At 43.3% G+C, this 24,006-nt stretch overlaps 1 protein-coding gene and 1 pseudogene across 1 annotated transcript; one reads left to right on the forward strand and one right to left on the reverse strand.

The window, feature by feature from the left end:
- Positions 1 to 201: 201 nt before the first annotated feature.
- On the forward strand, positions 202 to 11,182 carry LOC124698381 (villin-2-like). Its single transcript, XM_047230862.1, has 24 exons — positions 202 to 390; positions 1,320 to 1,457; positions 1,570 to 1,669; positions 1,775 to 1,843; positions 1,932 to 2,168; positions 2,274 to 2,451; positions 2,538 to 2,670; positions 3,739 to 3,898; positions 3,976 to 4,129; positions 4,211 to 4,311; positions 4,395 to 4,553; positions 4,851 to 4,919; positions 4,996 to 5,064; positions 5,222 to 5,359; positions 6,093 to 6,221; positions 7,480 to 7,627; positions 7,753 to 7,763; positions 7,848 to 7,988; positions 8,199 to 8,324; positions 9,080 to 9,136; positions 9,259 to 9,357; positions 9,434 to 9,632; positions 10,038 to 10,234; positions 10,704 to 11,182. Exons 2-24 carry the CDS (start codon positions 1,402 to 1,404, stop codon positions 10,815 to 10,817), a joined length of 2,844 nt encoding a protein of 947 aa, XP_047086818.1. The 5' UTR covers positions 202 to 390; positions 1,320 to 1,401; the 3' UTR covers positions 10,818 to 11,182.
- Positions 11,183 to 11,733: 551 nt separating this feature from the next.
- On the reverse strand, positions 11,734 to 17,033 carry LOC124698382 (annotated as a pseudogene).
- Between the last annotated feature and the right edge of the window lie 6,973 nt (positions 17,034 to 24,006).

The raw sequence follows: 24,006 nt of genomic DNA on the forward strand, positions 1-24,006 counted from the left end.
ATGCGATCGATTGGTGAAGGTTGTGATGACCCCGTTCGAAAGAAAAACTCCTATGAACCATCCCGTCCGTGATGCTCGATCTAGATGCCGGTTTCTGACTTCCGCATCTTCTCAGGACGGACGAGCCTCTGCCGCACGCTCGCTATAAATAGGGGGCGTTTTCTTAAAAAAGGCAATCCCGAAACGCCGCCACGTATTTCTTCCATCTCCGTTTCGCTCCATTCCATTCCACCCCCACCCACGACAGAGCGAGGAGGAAGGGAGCAATAATAGCGCCCCCGCTTCCTTTATTAGCCCAGCCAGCATCGCCTCCGCATTTCCCTGCCACCTCCACGCCTCGTCCGCCCATCGATCCTTCGCCACCGCCGTCCCACCGGGATCCCTTCCAAGGTATCTCTCCAGCCTCCCGCCGATGGGTGTTCCAATGTTTCTTTTATTCTCTGCTCTTAAGGTTTCAATGCATTTGATTTGATCTGAGTAGCGTGGGTAAGGCGTGCGACCCGATCGTGGTGTGGCGGAATTTGTGTTTGTGGGAATGCGATTGTGAAGTTTGGCCTTTGTTTGATCCAGTCGTGGCAACCGATCGTCGGTAATGGGGTGTTAAATGTGAGCGATCGGCCAACCTCTAATTCTTTATTTTATCGCCATGTTTGTCAGGGATCACTGAGGTAGGCTGTCAACTTGTCGTTGATCCGCTTGACTTATCGGATCAGTGGCTGCATTGAGCACTGGCTCTCCATCATCTTCTAGGTGTTTTAATGGAGTGAATAGATAGCTTTTTTCCTCGAACAAAACGCACCCAGATGCGTGCCATTCGTAGTAATAGAAGAAAGCGTCGAGATGACGCAGATAACTAATAATTTACCTGATCCAAATTGGGCTTCGTGGGAATCTGGTGATGATAGTCAGTCACGGCCACGAGATATTGATGATCCCGCGGCCTTCTGATCTCAGCGGTTGCCATCTTTTTCTTATGTATATGTGGTAGACACATTGTCCTTGGTGCTGCATATACAAGGCTAGACTCTAGATTACATGTTCTGACCAAACTTGTATGATTCTGGCTGGAGCAAAAAATTATGCAATTCCAGCCACATGACATTGTTATGCCTGAATTTCTATGCAATTGATCATTTCCCTTGGCTGGCGTTCTCTTTCATGTGTTATTAATTCATATGGCCCATTTGCTAACCACTTAAGCTGATTTTACTGTTGCTTCAATCCCCCATTGTTTGCGAGGTGTATTCAAATCCATGTCCAGGACTCCAGATTAACTGCAGCTTTTGATGGGCTAACTGCTTCTCTGTTTCCTTTCTCAGTACATAAGCTCCTGGTGTTCTGTGGTGGATCCGCCTGCCAGTCTCTTCTGCTCCATTAATCCGTTTCTAAGGTTGCTTCTAAATGTCAAGCGCAAAACAGGTGCTTGAACCTGCATTCCAGGGAGCAGGACAAAAACCGTATCCTTACTTACATTTTCTTTGGCATGCTCTGTTGGTTTGCTTTTTCTGAAAACCTGTTTGTGCAATACTGTTGTCCCTTTATGTTGCGTCTCCCTTAACAACGGCACAGTGGGACAGAAATATGGCGGATTGAGAATTTTAACCCAGTTCCTTTACCAAAACCAGATTATGGTAAATTCTACTGCGGAGATTCATATATAATCCTGCAGGTGATTGTTTAGTCCACTCATCATCCAGAGGAGTCTTTCTAGTAACTTTCTATTTCTTCCTGAATAAATATGACATTTTACTGCTGTGTTCATCTTTTTTGCTAGACAACTTGTAACAGGGGTGGTGCTTACCAATTTGACATCCACTTCTGGATTGGGAAAGATTCTAGCCAAGTAGATCCTCAGCAACACCACATGTTTTGTATACCGACACGTCATAGCCCTTGCAGTCCTCATCCTGACTTGATATGTTGTCATGCAGGATGAAGCTGGCACTGCAGCAATTAAGACAGTTGAACTTGATACCATGCTTGGGGGTCGTGCAGTCCAGCACAGGGAACCCCAAGGCTACGAGTCTGATAAGTTTATATCATACTTCAAGCCATGCATTATACCATTGGAGGGCGGCTTTGCCTCGGGGTTTAAAACACCAGAAGAGGACAAGTTTGAAACACGGCTCTATATTGTCAAAGGAAAGAGAGCTATCAGAGTTAAAGAGGTGCATTACATTTCATCTCCTTCTTTCTTGTGATTAGAGAAAAACATATAAAGTTTTAAATCAATTCTTCAGTGTTATATCAAAGCATGTGTCTTGTTTATTCAGGTTCCCTTTGCTCGTTCATCATTGAACCATGATGACGTCTTTATCTTAGACACTGAAAAGAAAATATATCAATTCAATGGCGCTAATTCCAATATTCAAGAAAGAGCCAAAGCCCTAGAAGTGATCCAACATTTAAAGGACAAGTATCATGAAGGAGTGTGTGATGTTGCAATTGTTGGTGAGAGGAGCAACGTTAAAACTGAATACTCCATGACTTCCTGCAGCGAGTACACATAGTTTACTTATAGTTTTTTCTTACAACAGATGATGGAAAATTTCAAGCAGAATCAGATTCAGGTGAATTCTGGGTCGTTTTTGGTGGTTTCGCACCAATAGGGAAGAAAGTTGTAAGTGATGATGATGTTGTTCTTGAAACTTCACCGACAAAGCTTTACAGGTATTTGAATAAGGATTGCAACTGGTCCAGCTAATTAATAATTAGACACTCATGATTTTGTACGGAGAAGTAACTGATTCAAGTTATAATGAGTTCACATACTTCTACTGACAAAATGCTGCTGCACTTATTGGATAGATAGAATTGTGGGGTCTGTGAGATGTACTGATCGGTAGATTGAGAAGATTGGAGACTTCGGACCTGTCTTGCAGTCTGAACTATTCACAATTAGATCTAATGCAAAAGAGAAAAAAAGAAGTGAAACTAGTGATCTAAGATATAAAGTAAAAAAAAAAAAACCACTATTTCTCCTGGAGAACGATGCATGGCAGACCCTTTCGGTCCACTTGTGCTAGCAACCATCTTTGATAGCTTTCTGATGAGCATAGTTACTTCTGACGAAAATCAACTAAATGTTATACTTAGATTCTATTTAGATTTACATCTACTGATACACATGGTGGCTGCTTGATTGCATGGGATTGTTTTGAATTCAGTATAAATCAGTCAAAATGAAAATTTCCAATACATTTATATCCTTTTTCTTTAATTAGATCAAAATTTAACAAAATTCCTTTTGTAGTGAATAGAATTGAAAATCTCGAAAACATATTCAATATCTGCCTTTTCTAGCTGAATTAAGGATAATGAAAGTTTAAAAATCCACAATATTTTTACTTAAAGTTACAACATCCGTATCAGTATATTATATCTGCCCATGGCCTTGGGCGTATCTATTTCAAGATAAGGGGATCAAGGCGTTAAAAATATCGACCCTATGCCCCAGTTTAAATCGTTTGGAGGATGTTTAGTGGTTGTAAGGGGTATTCAGGGAAAAGTATAGATACCTTTTCTTAGCCCTAGACAATACTTTCTATAGGTTTGTGCAGTTCCTGTTAGTGGTGTAACATGGACTGAATAGGCAGCAAAACTTCTAGTTGATCCATAAAGTTATATCTTTAGGTCTGTCTTCCCCAGTGTATTCTAGTTTTATGGTACAAATTTCAAGTTGTTCAACTTTATTTCATTCATAGAACTTTTTGACACAGTCAATTGTTATGTTTGCAGTATCAATAATGGTAAACTGAACTTAGAAGATATTGTCCTGACAAAATCAATTCTTGAGAACACTAAATGCTTTTTACTTGACTGCGGGTCTGAGTTATTTGTATGGGTTGGTCGAGTAACACAAGTGGAAGATAGGAAAGCTGCAAGTACGGCAGTTGAGGTAACCCCACAAGGATATGTTTGCAGTTTCTTTTATCTTGTTCACATACGTCATTCTATCCAAAATTGGATTTGCAGGAATTCATAGTTAAACAAAATAGACCAAAGACAACAAGAGTAACCCAAGTAATTCAAGGTTATGAAAACCATACATTCAAGTCCAAGTTTGATTCGTGGCCGGTAAGTGCAACTGGAAATACCAGTGCGGAGGATGGCCGAGGAAAAGTTGCAGGTATATTATTTGTTCTCGTCCTTTGAGATAAGCCAAAATTCCCCTTTGGACCGTTGCTAATAATATTTTGTTGTCCTCTAGCACTGCTGAAGAAAAAAGGTGATGTCAAGGGGGCCTCAAAGAACAGTACACCAGTGAATGAGGAAGTTCCTCCTTTGCTAGAAGGCGGCGGAAAACTTGAGGTTTTGCTTATCTTGCATCATATTTTTTTTTATAATCACAGCCCTAAACCTGAAAGTGCAATAAGAACATTATGCACCTACAGGTTTGGTTTGTTGATGGCAGTGCTAAGACTGCTCTTCCGAAGGAGGATCTTGGAAAATTCCATAGTGGAGATTGTTATATTATCCTGTATACATATCATTCTGGTGAAAAGAGAGAAGAATTCTATCTAACTTACTGGATCGGGAAGGATAGCATACCGGTAATTAGCCTTTCATTGTTTCCAACTGTTATATATAACGCACCTTACTATTTTTAAAATTTCTTTCTTGACTTTTTCTGGACATTCTCCCATATGTAATGTATTTTTTTTTTTGCGTGTGATCACCACACCATCTGTTGGATGCCTTGATGGTGTGTATTCATCGACACCTTCTTGACCTTTTTGTCATTTTTATGTATTATTTTCTGCCACAACTAAATATTATTCTTGTGCCAACTTTTTTTCATTACGACTGTGCTGGGATTTTTTATTTTTCTCTTTGTTTATTTCGCACAGGAAGATCAACATATGGCTCTTCAAATAGTTAATACAACATGGAATTCAATGAAAGGAAGACCTGTTCTGGTACCGTATTTCTGTTGTGAAAATTTGTACAATAGTATCCAGGAAGGATTTTAATGTCTTGTAGCTGGTATTGTAGGGTCGTATTTATCAAGGGAAAGAGCCTCCGCAATTTATTGCTCTTTTCCAGCCCATGGTTATTCTTAAGGTACGTTCCTATGGTACTCAATTTTTGTATGATTAACTGATGACCGATAATTGCAATTCTGTGATGAATAAACTATGCATTTATATATATGTGTGGAAGAGATTTTACAAAATCAATAGGAAAAGTAACAGCTAATTGTTTTTTGAAAATCATGCAGGGTGGAATCAGCTCCGGATACAAGAAATCTGTAGAAGAGAATGGCTTGAAAGATGAAACATATTCTGGCACCGGCATTGCTCTTGTTCACATTCATGGAACATCAATCCATAACAACAAAACACTTCAAGTTGATGCGGTATTGTTTACCCCTATCCGTGCTTATGTCAATTCAAAGTGATAATATTTTTTGAAGCATGAAACTGCATCCAATGGTTATTGTTATGTTGTCAAGATGGTACTACCTCCATTCTGGAATGTAATTCTTTTTAGAAAGCTAGTTTAGCATTTTAAAAAGGCTTATATTTTAGAACGGAGGTAATATAACATAATAAGAACTGAGAATTCAGCTAGCTACTGAGATTCTTGCGCAAATATAGTGCTACGACTTTGCATTAATGGATTGTCTTGGTGTAATATAATAGTATAACAATGGTTAAAAGTGAAAACGCAAAATATGGTAATTATGGTTCAGTTAAGATGAAATAATGTAAACCAAGAGAAGTGTAGACACACATGAGAGGCAAGTGAAAAGTTGATTCTACATTTTCATTGAAATTTTGAGTTACCGTGTTTAAGATATTGAGATATGTAGAAGAGTTTGGTTGGCATAAACATATTGAATGGCTTTAATTGCGTAGCTGCTTTCAAAATATTGAGTGCTAATTTTTCTTTCAGTAGTACAATTTAATGTTATTCACATCCTTCACTTTATTCGTGTTGACATTTTCGATGGAATTACTAATATTAAAATTAAATAATGGCTTTAGCATAGTTATTTTATGTACAGCTTCCACGAACCTAAGCTATACACTATAAGGTTCTTGAAATCAAATTATTTCTATCTTTAACTTGTGAGTAACACATTTTAGGTTTCAACATCCCTAAGCTCCACCGATTGTTTTGTCCTGCAATCTGGAAATTCAATGTTTACATGGATTGGCAACACAAGTTCTTATGAACAGCAACAGTGGGCTGCAAAAGTTGCTGAGTTTTTGAAGGTATATGAGAAAAAATACCACCGTTGTTATTCCCCTTCTTTCTCTAGTTAGTGCATAATTCTCTGTTCAACAAAGGCAAACTGTGAGAAGATGTGAATTTGTTGAAATTGGAACTTATGGATTCTTGGGAACATCATCTCTTTTTTTTTTTACATTTTCTCATTGGTCCTTATGATGCAATATCTATCTAGAACTTAGAGCAAATGAGTTCACATCTGTTACTGGAAACTTTTACTGAAATTAGAGATGAACCTGTAGGGAACAAAATCAGCCTTCATTTATATTAATAGAATCTGATAAGTGTAGGATCATTAAGATAGGAGTTAACCTGGCTATGTAGTACTACCTCCATCCCAAGGATTAAGGCTTCTTTTTTTAAGCAAGTCAAACTATGTCAAGTTTGACCAAGCTTTTATCAAAAATCATTAACATGTAAAATGCAAAATCAATATCATTAGATATATAATAAAATGTATTTTTATATGGTATCTACAAAATATCATATTTGTTGACAGATTCTTTTAAAAGTTTGGTCAAACTTTACTTGGTTTGACTTTAAAAAAAGCCTTAAGCCTTGGGATGGAGGTAGTATGTGTTATTAAAATAAGAGTTATCTAAGGTTAGTTCATGTTAAAACTTAACCATATTCTAACTGTAGCCGGCCAAATATGTTTTAGCAAATGTTTATACAAAACACTCTAAGTTACATCTTTGTACATTTTATTTGAAGTTCCTTCTCATGCAATTTGCTAATGGTAACTTGAAACCACTATGCATGAAAAATGCACTGGAAAGGCTACACAAAATCTGTCCCTTCTGTTGTGTTACAGTGAAGTAGCCATGTACTGGAAAGGCTACACAAAATCTGTCCCTTCTGTTGTTGGGGGAAACTTGTATCTACATAATATGCATAGAGGCAATGCGATATTTGAATTAAGATGGATTTTTACATTCCTGTTGGATGTATGCATTGTGTTATACTTTCCAAAAACGCTGGCCTGCACTAGATAAAATATAGCCTCCACTGGATAAAATATTGGAGAATATGAAACAATATGAGCATGATTGCTGCCACAGAAAAGGCCTGTTTGGAATGCATAAATTTCATAGAAACAGTTCAATGCCTGCTGCAGGAATCAGGGTTGATCCCTACTTCCAAAGCAGACCTTGTTATGACTAAATAAAAAAAAAGTTAGTTTCTCTCATTCCCAGCTACTTATTGCTAACTGTGACTATCTGATGTTTTCCAAATTCACAGCCTGGCACTTCTGTCAAACATTGCAAGGAGGGAACTGAGAGCTCTGCTTTCTGGTCTGCTCTTGGTGGAAAGCAGAATTACACAAGTAAAAATGCCACACAAGATGTTGTTAGAGAACCTCATCTGTATACTTTCTCATTTAGAAATGGTCAGTTGTAGTCAAAACTTAATTCCATAATTTCATCTTATTGTTACTCTAAATCTATTACAAGTACCCTAATCATCCTTCATTATTTCGTTTTCATCTGTCATAACATGATCACCACTTATCAGGAAGACTGGAGGTTTGTTGTCTTATTCCTTGAACCTTAAATTTTATGTTCTAGGGCCTGAGATTTCAAATTTCTAAAATGCCTCTTTACCTACAGGTTACTGAAGTTTTCAATTTTTCACAAGATGATTTGTTGACTGAAGATGTGATGATACTTGACACACATGCCGAAGTCTTTGTTTGGATGGGTCAGTGTGTGGACACGAAAGAGAAACAGACGGCATTTGAAACTGGCCAGGTATGACATGAAGCATTAACCTTGCTGCTTTCATGTATATTAGTACTCCCTCCGTCCCTAAAAAAGCTACTCAATTTTGTCTAGATATAGAGGTATATAGATATATTTTAGTTATAGAGACATCCGCATCTAGAAAAAGTTGAGCAGCTTTTTTTTAGGATGGAGGGAGTAATTATTGTTCGACTTATATCAATAACTGTTTTTTCCCAGAAATACATAGAACATGAAGTGACCTTTGAAGGTCTTACTCCTGATGTGCCTCTATATAAAGTCAGTGAAGGGAATGAACCTTGCTTCTTTAGGACATACTTCTCCTGGGATAGCACAAGATCCGTGGTACGCTATTGGTTACTGAACACTTCCATCTAACTTTTTTTTTCTTGCACTTCTAATTCTGTTCTCATTATCCATTTGTGAGGGGAGTTTTACTTAACGGGAAACACTACCTTTGTATATGGAAACCATCACGAGCTGAGAGAGTGAGAGTTTCTTCAGGGATGGGGTGATGGCTGTTCTGCTTGCTGACTCTCTCACTATGAGTGAAGGACGTTCTGAACCTAGAACTGATCCACATGAACTTAAGAAGCCTGACAAATAACTGCAGTTGGTTTTCCCATTTTCGTTTGACTAATTTTGTTTGCTCAACAGAAGTTAGTACGGGACTTGGAGTGTACGCATGATTTTATTTGAGATATCAAAATCTAAAATAATCGGAAGGACTCGTAAACATGGATATTCAGAAATATTTATCTCCGGTAGTTGGGTTATTCAAAGTTCAGGGGATTACATTTGCGACTTCCTAAACCAACCTTATTTTAACGCTAGACCGGTGAGTTTAATTCAACCCTAAAAAGCTCAAGAGGAGGATGCTTGAAGTACTACAACTACCCTATTCTTTTTTAACTGTTTTTGTTTCTTCTATCTCGCCTGCGTAATTTACTGCCTACCAGTTGATATTCCCATAGTAACTTCCAGCAATGCTATTTCTGCATGATTTCTTATACTCGCCTATTCTATGGTATTTGGTCGTACCACTTACTTGCTCACACTTGTTATAGGATGCCTTATAATATTTTTTCCTCTTGATACAGATTCACGGGAATTCATTTCAGAAGAAACTTTCACTTCTTTTTGGAATGCGTTCTGAGGTAAGTTACAATGCTCCTATTAGAAATCTTAGAATTATTTTTTATAATATCATGCAAAATATAATTGGAAATGTAAAACCAATGGACTAAATTTACTAACGTACAACTTTAATTGCTTGCAGAGTGGATCTAAGGGCTCAGGTGATGGTGGACCAACTCAAAGGGCATCAGCATTGGCTGCGCTTTCATCCGCGTTTAATCCATCTTCCCAAGACAAACAGGTAAGTAGAGAATTTCTTAGCCAATTATTACCATTTACATATTTGAAAAGTCAGTTAATGCCATGATATTCTTTAGTCTAATGATAGGCCTAAAAGCTCCGGTGATGGTCATACTCAGCGTGCGGCAGCATTGGCTGCATTATCATCTTCACTCGATACATCATCAAAACCCAAAAGCCCATCTCGTGCAGGTCAAGGTTCTCAGAGAGCAGCTGCTGTTGCAGCATTATCTAATGTTTTAACTGCTGAGGGATCTACTCTAAGTCCTCGCATTGGTATGTTATCCCAACTGCAGATGAAACTGGTTGACTTATATTTCCCTTTTTCCCTCACATTTAATTATAAGGATAGCGTTAACACTTGATATGTTTCTACATCAAAATTGTCTTCATGTAGTGCTATATTTTAGACTCACTGCATCATTTTTCATACAGACATAGTTGACTGATAGGGCCTTGTTTGTTTTCGTCAGCAAGATGTCAAAAACAACATCAATACTTTGGGTTACAGTCTAGCGTGTTAACTGTGTTCCATGTGGCTGTTTTGTAAATTATGGAGGTTCTAGTTATGACTCGAATGGTTGAAAGAATAAATAATGAAGATGACTCCTGCTGAGATTTGTTTTTACGTTTTTTTTCCTTATCTTGGTACATATATTGACAAGTTCAGTTGATGTATAGATGCTGAGAGGACAGAATTTGATACGGATAAGGATGCTCCTGGAGATGAAGTGCCATCCGAGGGGGAGCGAGAAGAGCCTGATGTATCACAGGAAGAAACTGCTAACGAAAATGGAGGTGAAACAATCTTTAGTTATGACCGTCTGATATCAAAGTCTACTGACCCTGTCCGTGGGATAGATTACAAACGCAGAGAGGTTTGTCATTTCCATTGCCTCCTTAAGAACAGAGTCTGTGATATCATTATCTGTTTTATCTCGTGAAATGGTTAAATTCCTTGCGATCATATAAAATACGGAGGAATTTGCTTGAAGAAAAAACCTTCTATTAGATGATGTTTCTTCATCCCAAAATATATGTTAATTAAAATTTCTTTGACTTTTCATTTTATATTTACACAAGGTAACTGGGTACGACTGAGGATCTATTGAAGGATTCACATATAATAAGCAAACATGGTTAAGTTCGGTAGTATATCATTGATCCTTGAACAGCAGTTGTAGATTTTGCAGTCAAAGTAATAGAATTAGTAAGAAATAATTATTCATTATGTCTGCATCTATTTGTTATGTTTACTTTCTCACTATCGAACCACCTGGAGTATGAACACAGGTGCGTGTGCTCATCGGGCGGGTTGGAAAGGCTAATCCCATGTTTATTTTGCAGACTTATTTATCGGACAGCGAATTCCATACCGTGTTCGGTATTACCAAGGAGGAGTTCTACCAGCAGCCAAGGTGGAAGCAAGAAGCGCAGAAAAGAAAAGCCGATCTTTTCTGAAGCATAGCCTTCTCCCGGCTACAGAGGTTGCACAAATTCCTAGTCTTATCTTCCATGATTGCCACATTGGTGTCATGGCACATCAGAAGCCTATGTCCAGCAATCGTGTCATGTTCCAGATGCAAAGGATTTATCCGCTGATTTACCCAAGTTTTCTAGGGTATTTTTTATTTTATTTGTACATGATCTGTGTTACACAGCTCCATGGGTCGTCCCTACATCAGTTACTCTGAGCTTGTTCGGGTTATTCTCCATCCACGCATGCGTTTCCCTGCTCAAGTCGGTTCAAAGGGGCATTCTTGGCGATTTTTTCAAAGGTCATGCTATATTGGCACTAATATGTACACCGTATGACAGAACTTGATGTTCAGAATTTTGTTTTTATTTTAATTTGGCAAATACTTCTCTATTTATCAGTATTCTATTGATTGCCCTCGTCTAAACAATAGAAGTTTTATACAAAGTTCTGTTATCCTGATACTTTTCATCATGCTACCTTCATACAAATCCAGCCCATCAATAATTAAAAACAATGGGCCATGGCATGATGCTCATATGATGTACGAGCATATACACTGATGATGTAAACAGATCAGTAAACAGAAAAAGAATGACAAAGTTAGTGTATGCAACATAAAAGAAGCAGACAGTTGAGAATTGCAACCAAGCTTCTCTCTTTTCAATGAAATGAAACCCATATAAAAAAAATGAAACCCAAAGTCTTGGCGTTTTCTCGGGAAAAAATGTTGTTGATTATTTTACATAATTTTTCCCTTGTTATTAAACGCGCCAATTGGACTCTCATGCAGACTTACAGTAGTACTTCAGATGCGCGTAGTAAATACAATATGATCTGAATGAATTGGTCACAGACTGTTCTATAAGAGCACTCTCTAGCTTTACTTTGCACTGTCTATGCTGTAATAATAGTAGTCTCATATTCATATTTTGAATGTATCATGATCAGATCAACCTTGCCGCAAACAGTTTATAGTGAAGGCCAGTACCATTCAAATCGACTAGCATGAAATTCACCTATCTTTCATAGGATAAGTCTTACAAACCTGGGGCACAGGTGCATACCCTAAGTAATATAAGGTCGATGTGTCTACAAGTGCTCAAGAAACTGCAGCACCTGCAGTTGGCACCTGGGTCTGGTCTGGAGCCTACCATTGGGTCTAACCCTTTGGATAGCTCTGACGCGGTCACCCAGTTGGGGGGGCCGCGAGGGAGACCTCCTCGACCACCGTCCGGTCCCTCGACACGTGGTAGGGCTCGATCGGTTCCCAATAGGGGAACCCCCCAGTCTGATGTGATCCAATGAGTAACCCCTTCTTCTCACTCATTTGGAACATCAGGGGGTTCGAGGCCCCGGGCCGCAAACAACAGCTGAAGGAGTACATAAGGCGCGAGCACGTGGACATTGTGGGACTCCAAGAGACGATTAAGGAGTCCTTCCTCCTCCACGAGTTGGAGGGCCTTAGTAGAGACAAGTTTGCCTGGCACTGGCGTCCTGCCTCGGGCCATTCTGGCGGCATCCTCCTAGGCGTAAAGGAGGATACCTTCGAGGTTGAGGATATGGAGCATGGCGAGTTCTTCGTGAGCATGGCCGTCACCCATAAACGATCTAACCTCAGCTGGGAGGTTATTATTGTCTATGGGCCGGCGGACCATTCGAGGTCTCGATCCTTCCTCGAGGAGTTGCGGGGTAAGATCGATCGGTGCACCACCCCGTGGTGGTGGTCGGCGATTTTAACTTGATACGCTCCCCGGAGGACAAGAGCTCGAGTCGCGTGGACATCCCTAGGATGAGGATGTTCAACGACTGCCTTGCGGATCTCGCCCTTAGAGAGATTACTAGAGTGGGTGCCCGGTTCACGTGGTGCAACAACCGCATTGACCCGGTCCGAGTGTGCTTGGACCGGGTCTTTGTGTCCGTTGAATGGGAAATGGAATTCCCATTATGCACCCCGAGGGCGGCCACCGGGATTGGGTCCGACCACTCCCCACTTCTCTCGTGCTCGGGGGCTCTACCCCCCGAGGCTAAACCGCTTCCACTTTGAAAATTTCGGCTTAATCGGGCCAGGGTTTGCGGAGGCGGTTGGCTACAAGTGGGAGCGGGCGGCAGAGTCCCCACCACGGGTCTTCAACGCAGTTGATGTTTGGCATCACTGCACGAAGATTGCCCGCCAGTTTATGCGTGGCTGGGGGGCGAACCTCGGGGCGGAGGTTCGCCTAAAGAAGGACATACTTCTCCGCCAGATCCAGGAGTTAGATCGCGCCGCGGACGAGGAGGGCTTAGCCGCTGAGGAGTGGCTTCAGCGCTTCGCCCTGGAACACTCGCTCATGGAGATATACCGGGGGGAGGAGGTTTTCGCGACAACGGAGTCGCCGGAGTGGCTCCTCCGGGGGATGCGAACATCGCTTACTTCCATGCGATCGCCAATGGCCGTCGCCGGAAGTGTTCCATCCCCTGTCTTTGGGATGGTGACCTCCTGTTGGAGGAGGCCGGGGAGATCACCACCCATATTTATTCCTTCTATAAAGGCCTCTTCGCGGCAGGCCCCAGGACCGGGGTTGCCCTCGCGGCGGATCTATGGCCAGCTAGGGCCTGGGTCTCAGACGAGGAGAATGCCGCCCTCACCCTTTCGTTCCTCCCAACGGAAGTCCGGGGCGCGCTTGAGGGCATGAAGCCTAGCTCGGCCCCTGGCCCTGATGGTCTCCCGGTTGCTTTCTTCCAGAAATTCTGGGCGAAACTCCAGGAGACTATCATGCCAATGTTTCAAGAGTTCTACGTGGGAACTCTTGACATGGGAGCGGCTCGAACTACGGTGTTATTACCCCGATCCCCAAGGTTGTGGGGGCCACGGATATACGCCGGTTTAGGCCTATTACGGTCATCAACGTGATCCGGCGGTTGTTCTCCAAGGTGTGTGCGGTAAGGTTGGCCCCGGTTATGGAGCGGATTACGCACCAATACCGGCTTGCCTTCCTTAAGGGCCGCCACATCCATGATGGGATTCTAGCTCGCACGAGATTGTGCACGAGGTTAGGAGTCGACACCGGAGGGGTGTCTTCCTAAAACTAGATTTCCGAGAAAGCGTACGATCGTTTGGATTGGGCCTTCCTCCGGCAGAGTCCTCCGGAGGAGAGGCGTTGATGACCGTATGATTGGGCTGGATTATGCGGACGGTGATGACCGGCGGCACGGCCATCAACGTTAATGGGGAAGTGGGTCCCTATTTTAGGCCGGCGTGTGGAGTGAGACGAGGGGGACCCCCTTTCCCCTATCCTCTTCAACGCGGCGGTTGACTCCCCGGCCGAGATTCCGGAGAGGGCTAGGATCTCGGGCCATATTACCGGAGTGGTCGGCCACCTCATCCCCGGTGGAGGGGTGACCCACCTCCGATATGCGGACGATACCATGATCATGTTCGAGGGCTCGGACCGGGACATCCAGAACACCAAGTTCCTTCTCCTCTCGTTTTGAGGCCATGTCGGGCCTTAAAATAAACTTTGACAAAAGTGAGGTAGTGGTCTTGGGGTACCCTCCGGAAGATCAACGGCGGATCGCCGACAACCTCAATTGTAGGTTGGCAACCTTCCCTGTGAACTACTTGGGGGTACCGTTAGGGATTCTAGGATCCTTATTAGAGACCTCGCCCCCCTTGTGGGGCGAGTTAGAGAGAAGGCTGAACCATGGTGCGGGAGGTTCACTTCCAAGGGTAGCAAAACAGTTCTTATCGACTCATGCTTGTCTAGTCTTCCCATGTATATCATGGGCCCGTACCTCCTCCCCGAAGGGGTACATGCGGCCTTCGACAAAGAGCTATCTCGCTTCTTCGCGGGGACGAACGAGCCGCCAAAAATATCACATGGTCAAATGGGCCGATGTGTGCGCCCCCAAGGATCTTGGGGGCATAGGGATAATCTCCTCTCGTCACATGAATGTGGCCCTCATCCTGAAATGGGTTTGGAGGATCCTCTCCGATGATGGGGGTTTGTGGCTTAAGTTAATCAAGGCGAAATACCTACGGGGCCGGCCTGCTCGCTCTCGTGATCGTCGGGAGGGATCTCGGCTTTGGAGGGCCCTCCGGGACGTTAAGCATGAGGTTAGAGCGGGACCTGTCCTTCTCCATAGGCGATGGTAGAGGGACCATGTTCGGGCCGGACCCGTGGGCGGGGGCTAGTCCCATCCGCCGGGACTTCCGGACCTCGTTCGCTATTTGCGCCGACCCACCCCCGCCTTGTCGCGGACGTCGCCCGGAGGGGCCGGGATATCCTCGTTCCGGCGCGGGCTTACCCGGGGAGAGGCCCCGAGTCCGGCCCGCCCTGCGGAACCTCCTCCCGGATGCCTTGCCGGGAGGACTAGATTCGCCTTCTTGGCGCTCGTCGCCCTCCGGTTCGTTCTCTCGTGCGGATCGCGTATAGGGCCTTGTTTAGGGGCCCCCGCTGCCTTGGACGGCTCCCCTTTTCAAAGCTCCAATCCCGCTTAAGACGAAGATTTTCATATGGCAGGCCGCTTAGGGATCGCCTTCCTTCCGGGGTGGAGGTTGCGAAGAGGCACGGACCGGGCGACGGGCTTTGTCCATTGTGTGCGGTCCCGGAGACGACGACCCACATAATGTTCTCTTGCCCTCGCGGCCCGCTTCCTCCGGAGCTTCCTCCAGGAGGCGCCGGGGCCCGAGTGGCGAGCCTCGGTCCTCGGTGAGTTTATTGAGGCCCACGCGAACAACACCGGAAGGAGGAGGCGCCTCTTCGGCTGGTGTTCGCGGCCTTAACCTCGGACTCTATGGACTGTGCGTAATAAGATGGTCATTGAGCGTATCTTCCCTCGACGCGCTTCGACTCCTTATATTCTTTCTTGGCTTTGTTGCAGCGGTGGTACCCGTTGTGTAGGCAGCGGGACGGGGAGCGCCCGGACGGCATGTTGGAGGATCTTCTTGCGGCTGCCCGTCGCCTTGCTACGTCGTCCAGCCTCTGAGTGACCCTTCTCTTTGGGGTTGTATCGTTTTTCTGTTCGTTTGGGCATGTTGTGCTGTTGCCCCAGCAGTCTGTTGTTGAGTGTGGAGGTCTCGTGGTCCTGTATCTGAACCTTGTATGGATGTGGTTGCTTTATTTATAAAGCGGGGCGAAAGCCTGTTTCGAGGAGAAACTGCAGCACTTCCGAAATGCAGAGACTCCCTGACTAAATGTCAGCAAAGTAGACTGCACTGTCAGAATCTGTCAAACTTTCTGTAGCACATGACACAAAGGGAAGCAAATACCGTGATGCCGGTGACGATGCAGAGCGTCTCAAACCGGCATTCGCTTCGTATCTTCTCCTCTTTCAGCTGGCTCTGTGCCCTCAAGTACAAATGGCATGAATCAAGCACCTCGCTATAGTTCCTGCTCCGGTGGCAGCTCAGTGCCTCCTTCAGGACGAGGAGGCTGCGGTGCCCGTTGAGATGGACACCTTCCATATCTTCTATCTGCATGTTCAATTCTGTCAATGCAAGCGTCGATGGTTCCCCTGTCTCTTCATTCCCTGTACTGGTCATGCGGAACTTCATCAGCAGAATGCATTTCGCTACCTGGCATGGCAGGACCTCCTTCGCCGGAAGGACAGAACCGTAGCGTAGCACGAAATCAGTATCTGTCGGCCAGTGCCTCTGCCCACCTAGTGGGTGCCAACTTGACAGGTTAACAGCAAGCTTCATCTTTGGGTTGATCATGATCCAGCTTAACTTTATACCATCATTCAGATCCCTCCAAAGTTTCCCATCTTTCCTTTCTTGCTCCAACGAGGGTACCGATGGTAAGTCATTGATGGTTGATAGGAATACCTCTCCATCATTGTTATCATTATTTTCAGGCGAGTGATGAAACACATCTATCCGAAATGGGCAGTTGTTGAACCAGCCATTTGAGCCATCCGAGCTAGGAATTCCCCATATGATATTCGAGTAGAGTGCACGGTCTTTGTACTGTATGTCGATTAGCGACACGAAGTCTGAAGGAAAGACCTTTTCAAGCTCATCTGTGTCATCAAAGTAGTAGTAGTAGTCCGACTCATTCCATTCTTCAGCAAATAGGTTAGTTTTATTGGTCTGAACCGCAGGAACATCTTTATTCAATATAAGTGTGAAGCAATCTGCATAGAACTTCCTGAATCCACCAACAGAAATGATTAAGCTCCTAACATCATCATGGTTTGTTGATGGCCACAAAGATCGGCATGCATTTTCCCATAACTCTTCTTCTCTTGATATGTCCCGGAGATCAGCACAGGCACATCCTGCTCTTGCTAGTGCGGCTCCGTCGAGACGCTTCAGTATGTCATGTAAAATGTCGGCACTAAGTGATGTCATCCTTGCAACTTCTTTTTGTTACAGGAGAAATAGGCGGTACATGGTCAGCTGCAGCATAAGAAAATGAAAGGTCGTCAGTTTTCACATAGCATGTCAAGTGATAAGCAGTTTTAATACAACATGGTCAATGCAATTTTACTAGCTTCAAAGAAAAAATTATGCTATGAAATGGGGATATCACTCTGACATTAATAAAGCCGTAGCTAGTGTCGGTCATAAACAGTACTATGCCAAATCGAACTTCTGTATTATAAAAGCAAGAGTATCAAATGTGATTCTGCTCAAATAAAGGTGCCTGATGGGTGATGGCATTACTCCTAGAACATTTACCTTGAAAAAGATGCATTTTTAGCTTTTACTTTTGTATAAATGGTCAATAAAACAAACACCATAGTTCAAATAAATAACGGCGGTTCGATTGCTTAATTGTTCAAAAAAACCTCTTTTCTTTTTCGAGAGCACGCAAAATGCATGCCAGATTTTTATAGAAGGTAGAGACACAAGTTTACAAGAGATTACAGCCGATTGCATACAATCAGCTTAACCCTCCAAAACTCCACACCTAAGCACCTAGGCCCCACTCTCGCACTAGGATTTCCTCTCCTCCGGTTCTCACACTCATCCAAAGCTTGTACTCGTCATGGATCCTGTCTACCAACTGGGATACATCACACTGATCCCTGATGTTGCCAAAAACTCTGGCGTTCCGCTGTTTCCAGATCAGCCATGCCGTGGCGATTACCAGCGTATCGAACCTCCTCCTGTCCAGCCTTGCGACCCGCCCTCTGGCCTCCGTCCACCATGCTTCCAGGGTACTGTCTAACCCCGGCTCCTGAAGCACAAGACCCGCCCTTGTCAACCCTCGTAACCAAACTTGCCGTGTGTAAGCACATCTGACCAGCACATGATCCACATTGTCTTCGTCCTGCAGGCAGACCGCGCAGGGGTCGCGACTGTCTTGTAGTCCGTGTCTGTGCCTCCGATCAGATGTCCAGAGTCTGTAATGCAGAGCCAACCAACCGAAAATATTGCACTTCAGCGGCACAGGATCTCCATAACGCCGTCGTCATACAGAACCGAAAATAAACCTCTTTTCAAAATAACAGAAACAATAATGAACTTCTTTGGTCACTCTGCAAGACATGTAACGATGCTATCTTCAGAAACATCAACCCCAGTGGGCGAGACTTAGTTCTTTCAGTCCTCGAAGAAGCCAGACTGTGGATGCTCACTGGCGCCGAGGCACTGCGTCAGCTTCCCTTCCATGCTGGACCTCCAGATGTAACAAATGTTAGCCTTGTACAGTTTTTTCTTCTCTTTTTTTGTAGCCTTGCTAGCACCCTGTACTTTGCCGGTCTTTTTTTTTTTTGAGGGAACTTTGCCCGTCTTCTTGACGGTTCTCTTCTATACAAAGACTTCCTAGTGCACAATGAACAAATGGTACCCTCTTAAAAGAAGAAATCATGGGCAGCTGTAAACCATCCGATAATTCAATAAACCTAAGGGCAGGAAACTAGATATAATTTCGACGGGCAGGCACTACACCGAATCTTATACTAGCAAATTACCCAACAGATCTATAGACAGAAACTGTCTTGCAGACATCGACCAAACTCAACAGCTCGTACGGGAACCACTGGACAAAATTAGCGGAAAGAAAGAGGGGCAGATTCACGAGGAACGGGAAGGAGGAAGAAGAATGCGTCAGCTCACCGATTTTCGACCCGTGATTCAACGATTCGTCTGATGATGAAGGGGACCGAGGTCCGAGGGGGGTGGAAATCTGGGAGGACGGACAACTGGAGCAGCTCTCCAGCAAAGGCTGACAGTTGAGCAAGCTCTCATCGTAACTAACGTAATAACGTTGCTGGATAAGCCAGGCTTTGGTGTACCACGTAGGCATCGCTGACAGCTTCCATTCGGCGGACGGCGGTGCACTGGTGTACAAAGACTTTGTCTAGGAATGCCTGGTGGGTCTTCTTCTGCTGGAGTAAAAACGGCCGACTTCGAGTTTGGCTGCCAGTCTGACTAAAACTGCTGATTATATAACTTGGTTTTTTTTTGTGGAATATAACTTCGAATTTGGCTAGTAATGGTACGTCCGCTTCGTAAAAGGAAAATGATTCTATTCCCCCGGGGGACGCTCGCGTCGCAACCTCCTGATGGAGCGTCGTCCGATGGACTTCCATCGTCGGGCTGATATTGCGCCACGTCACGCACTCGCGGACAGGGCGTTACTCCTATCCCGCATTTGCTGCATCCCACCCACCACCTGGTCGAGACGGCGTGGGGGCTCGTGGGTTTCGTGGTGGAGAGGTTGGCGACGGCGGAGCGAATCCGCGCGCCGCCGACGGTTCTCCGCCACCGGAGAAGACGACGCGCTCCTCCGCTTCCTCCGGTGAGTTGGCTACCTCTTCCTCGTCTAGGACTTCCTCCTCCGCTGCTCTTCCCCCAACCCTAGGATTTTTCCGCTGGCTAGAACTCCGCGGTGGCGTTGCAAATCCGCGCACCGCCGATGATTTGCTTTGATGTGTGCCTCCAGTGTTGCTTCCCGCGCGATTAAAACACGCTGCCTTCATTTTCGTCCAAGTAATTGTTTCGTACCCGTTGAATCCTCACTTTTCCCCTTCATTTTCTAGGTGTTCTTCAAGGGAATCTTCGCCGGCATTCGATTCGAGTCGTTCGAGGAATTTCTGCTCGTGCAATCATGGCCGTAAGTTCGAGCTCGTTCTCGTGTGGATTTTATACTAGGATTTGTAGGCGTTTGTCATGTTGATTTTGTACCCTGCGAGCTACCCCTGTGTATTTCTAGGGCTGTAAGTTCGAGCTCGTTCTCGTGTGGATTTTGTACTAGGATTTGTAGGCGTTTGTCATGTTGATTTTGTACCCTGCGAGCTACCCCTGTGTATTTCTAGGGGTGATATACGTTTCTATTTTGCTATCCTGTGTGCTTGCTATTGCTGCATAGGTTCATAAAATTAGCTATATTCTAATTATATTGCAAATCCTTTTATATTTTTGATACATTCTCTGTGATAATTGCTATCCAGCTTGCATGCAAATGTTCATGATTGCTACATTCTCTGTGATAATTGCTACGCTGGTGATACATTCTTTGTATGCTTGTGCTTCATTTGTGTCTTTTGCTTTTATTTAGTTTGCTACATAGGCCATTGTGTTTATAAGTTTTGTTTACCCATCTATGTACATTATGTACATGAATTGCTGCGTTATCATTTTAAATGTTTTTCTTTTGATTTTTTTTGTGTTCTTCATTTTTAACAGGAAGATGGGATTGGTCATTGGGTTTCCAAGGATCGTTTTGCTGCAAAGCGTCTGCATGCTCTTGCTGCAGAGCTCGATGATCCGAAGAGACGTATTATTGAAGAGCAGAGTGCATTTAGAGCATTGTTGAATGTATCTCCATTCAACATTCCTAATGCTCTAATAGACTTTGTTGCCTCTCATACTAGCCCTGGTTTGCGGGAGTTCAAGTTCCACAAGAAGAGGATAGTTTTCACAAAAGATATGGTGAGGAAAGTTTTTGGAATTCGATGCGGCGACAGACTTGTTGTTCAGAAGAAAGGTGAGCATCCTCAGCTGCGGCAGATATACATAGAAGAAGGACAATCAAGGCCTTTCATCCAGCATGCCGTTAAATTGCTCAAGGCTTGTGATGTTACGGATGACCTCACCATTATCAGAACATGGGATCTTATATGTTTGGCTACGGTTATTGCCCCTGGTAGCGCAAATCTGATTAGCCTTGACTATTTGGACTGTATGTTGGACCCTCGGAGGACTCACGAGTTTGCATGGGATGAACACTTGCTTGAGTTAGCAATGCAGGAGGTTACAAAAATCAATAGCAAGACAGCAGAGGTAGTGGTACCAGGAAATGCTAGGAAAAATGAGTTTTGGATCACTGGACCGTTCGCCCTTCTAGCTGTACGTTGTTGAACTTACCCCATGCTCTGTTTTGTTTTTTTCTTTTTTGCTATTTTTCATGTTTTAATCTTCGCTACTGTAACTGAATTTGTTTATGCTTCCATCCTTTCTTTGACAGGTTGTCTACATGGATCACCTTGATTTTCCACCAAACCAACATGTCATTAACTACTCAATTCCTAGAGTATGTTTTGTGACCAGTAGTGATTTCAAGTTTGTTGTCCAAAATGATGCTGATAGGAAGATCCCGAATAATAAGACTGTTTTTGGAAGGCGTCCGGTGAGTTACTCATAGCACCGCTTGGTTTTTTTGTAGTTTTTTCTATAAGATCCTTATTTTCTTCTCTTTTTTTGTTGTGTAGTTTCTTGAACTGTCAAACACTCCTTATGGAGTTGCTGCTTTTCCCAACCGTCATCATGTTGAGGAGCCTGTCGAGCAGCCTGTTGAAGAATCTGAAGTGAACCCATCTGCCTCGCTCAATGAATGGCTTGTGTTTCCTACTAGTCAGGATCTTGAGGTATAGTACATTGTTTTCAGCCTTTTTCCTCTATTATTTTTCATGTAATTGCTGCATTTTTTATATTGTCTTGCTACTTTACATTTAACAATGTTGCTACTATAGTTACTGTTATGTGCTACCATGGTATCATCTCGAAAACCTCCAGCTTCATTAGCATTTATGTAGCAAACCAATACTTTTTGCTAACATGTTATATATTTTTTGCTACTTTATTTTAACAATGTTGCTACTACAGCTTAATGGTATGTGCTACCATGTTTTCATCTCAAAATCCCCGAGTTTTTATAATGAATGCAACAATTGCTCTTTTATACTGCTTCATTAGTATTTTATTAGCTGTATCACCTCCATTTTTTCTTCCCGATGTATGTGCTATGTATCTGTCGACGGGTTCCAACTGCTTACAAGCATCTGTATGAGAAACACAGGTCTATTTATGGTCGTGATCTTGACACCACTCTCAAGAATTTTGGTGTTGGTTTGAAGCAAATGCATTCGCAGCGCATGGCAGCTTTGCTTATTGACATAGATACAGCAAAGAAAGAAGGTGATGGTCCTAGTGTGCATTTCCCAAACGTAGGTGGAGTTGAAGATGAAAATGTGGACGGTGCTGACAGACATGATGATGAAGGTACTTCCAATCATGATGATGAAGAAATCCCGGCAGCTGATTCTGAAGAAACAGACAATGACGAGTTTGTTGTCGAAGCAAGGGCTGTTGTCATGGACTCACGCACACTCGTCGTGGATATGCCGCAATCTGCTGTTCTGTTGGATTCTTCTACTGGTGGAGATGTTGCTGGTGAACAGGTTTCTGTTGACAGCCCTGTGATGTCACCTACAAACTCACCATTTGCTCGTATACCGGAGGGTATATCTGTAGAAGCTTGGAATAGAGCCCCTGACCCTCCATCAATGGAGCTATTCTCTCGGGATCCGGATGGAGTTGTTGTGTCCGAAGATCAAATCACTATTCCTGCAGAAGAAATTACTCCGCTCGCTGATGTTCCTTCCGTAGTGAAGCTTGACGACACATGTAAGCTTGACGACACATTTGCTTTATTTTATGTGTTGTAATTGTAGTTTTTTGATCGTCTAACTATCTCGTTCTTTTTTTATTTTTTACTAGCTTCGAGCAGCCTAAAGTTATGGAGGCTACAACACCACCCATACCATCCAGGGATGTCTGAAGATCACTTGGGCGAGAACGTGTCACCGCAACATCCTACAAACACAGGTCATTTTTGCCTAAGCAAGTTTTTTTCATCTTTCATTGTTCATGTTTACTAAGTTTTGAAAGTTTTATTAGGTGCAGATGTTTCAGTTATTAAGAGAGCTAAACTTTTTGCTGCCGATGGCAAACTTAGTCTGATTGCTGGTATTCCTTTAAATGTGGGCTCAACTGTTCTTGTGGCTGAAAGAAGCCCTTCTCCTTCGGTATTCCTTGAGCTTAAAATGTTCATTTGCTGCATTTTCATTTTTTTGTTGCTACATTATGTATACTGTTTTGGCTACTTTACATAATAATTGTTGCTACATTCCTTCTTTTTGTTTAAATGTTTTATCTTAGTACTCACTTGCAATTCACAGCATAAAATGGTTTTTGTCTGTGTTTTTCTGCTTCAGATGTTGCTGCAGATGTTGTCACCAAAGATGCTAGTACTGGTGCTAAAACTGTTGAAAAGAAAACTAGGTACAAGAGGGCTGCCAAGGGTGAACTCTCACCTCCGAAGCTGAAGAAGATTAAGGTCTCTCAAGATGTTGTGCGTAAGTACGACAAATATGTTTCACATGGACGGAAATTCAAGAGGAAGAAGAAGAATGAAGCGGCGTGAGTCCTCCGTGTCATTTTTGTTTATTTTTTGCTGCATGGGTTTTGTGTTTCATCTTACCCTTTTTCCTTCATTCTTTTGGAAATAAAAGTGTTTGTTGGTTTTCCATTGCTGCAGCAAAGAGTTTCTGAAGATTGGTCGATTCTTTTGCTCGTACAAGTCCTTCATTGGAGCTCTTCGTCCACGCCAATATCTGAGCAACGTAGTGATGGCACTTTGGACAGAGAAGTTCAATCATGCAGCAAAAGCAAGTGCTTGAGAAGAATCCCCGAAATCACAAGAGATATGCTTTCTCTCCGTACTTTGCGGTGAGTAATTTATTGCATTTTCTCTTCCAAGCTTGTCCAATGTTATCACGTGTTTCATCATCTTTTATTGTTTTCCAAACATACAGGAAAAGCTTGCTGTAGAAACCTCTACTTTTGACCCTGCCTCTGTCATGAAAGAGTTCAAAATTGCATGTAGCAAATTCAAAATTCTGAAAGATGACATGGTGAGTTTTTCGTGTGTGTTCTTGTTTCTGTGAGCAATTTCAAGG

The sequence above is a fragment of the Lolium rigidum genome, chromosome 3, assembly GCF_022539505.1.
Source record: "Lolium rigidum isolate FL_2022 chromosome 3, APGP_CSIRO_Lrig_0.1, whole genome shotgun sequence".
Lineage (NCBI taxonomy): Eukaryota > Viridiplantae > Streptophyta > Magnoliopsida > Poales > Poaceae > Lolium > Lolium rigidum.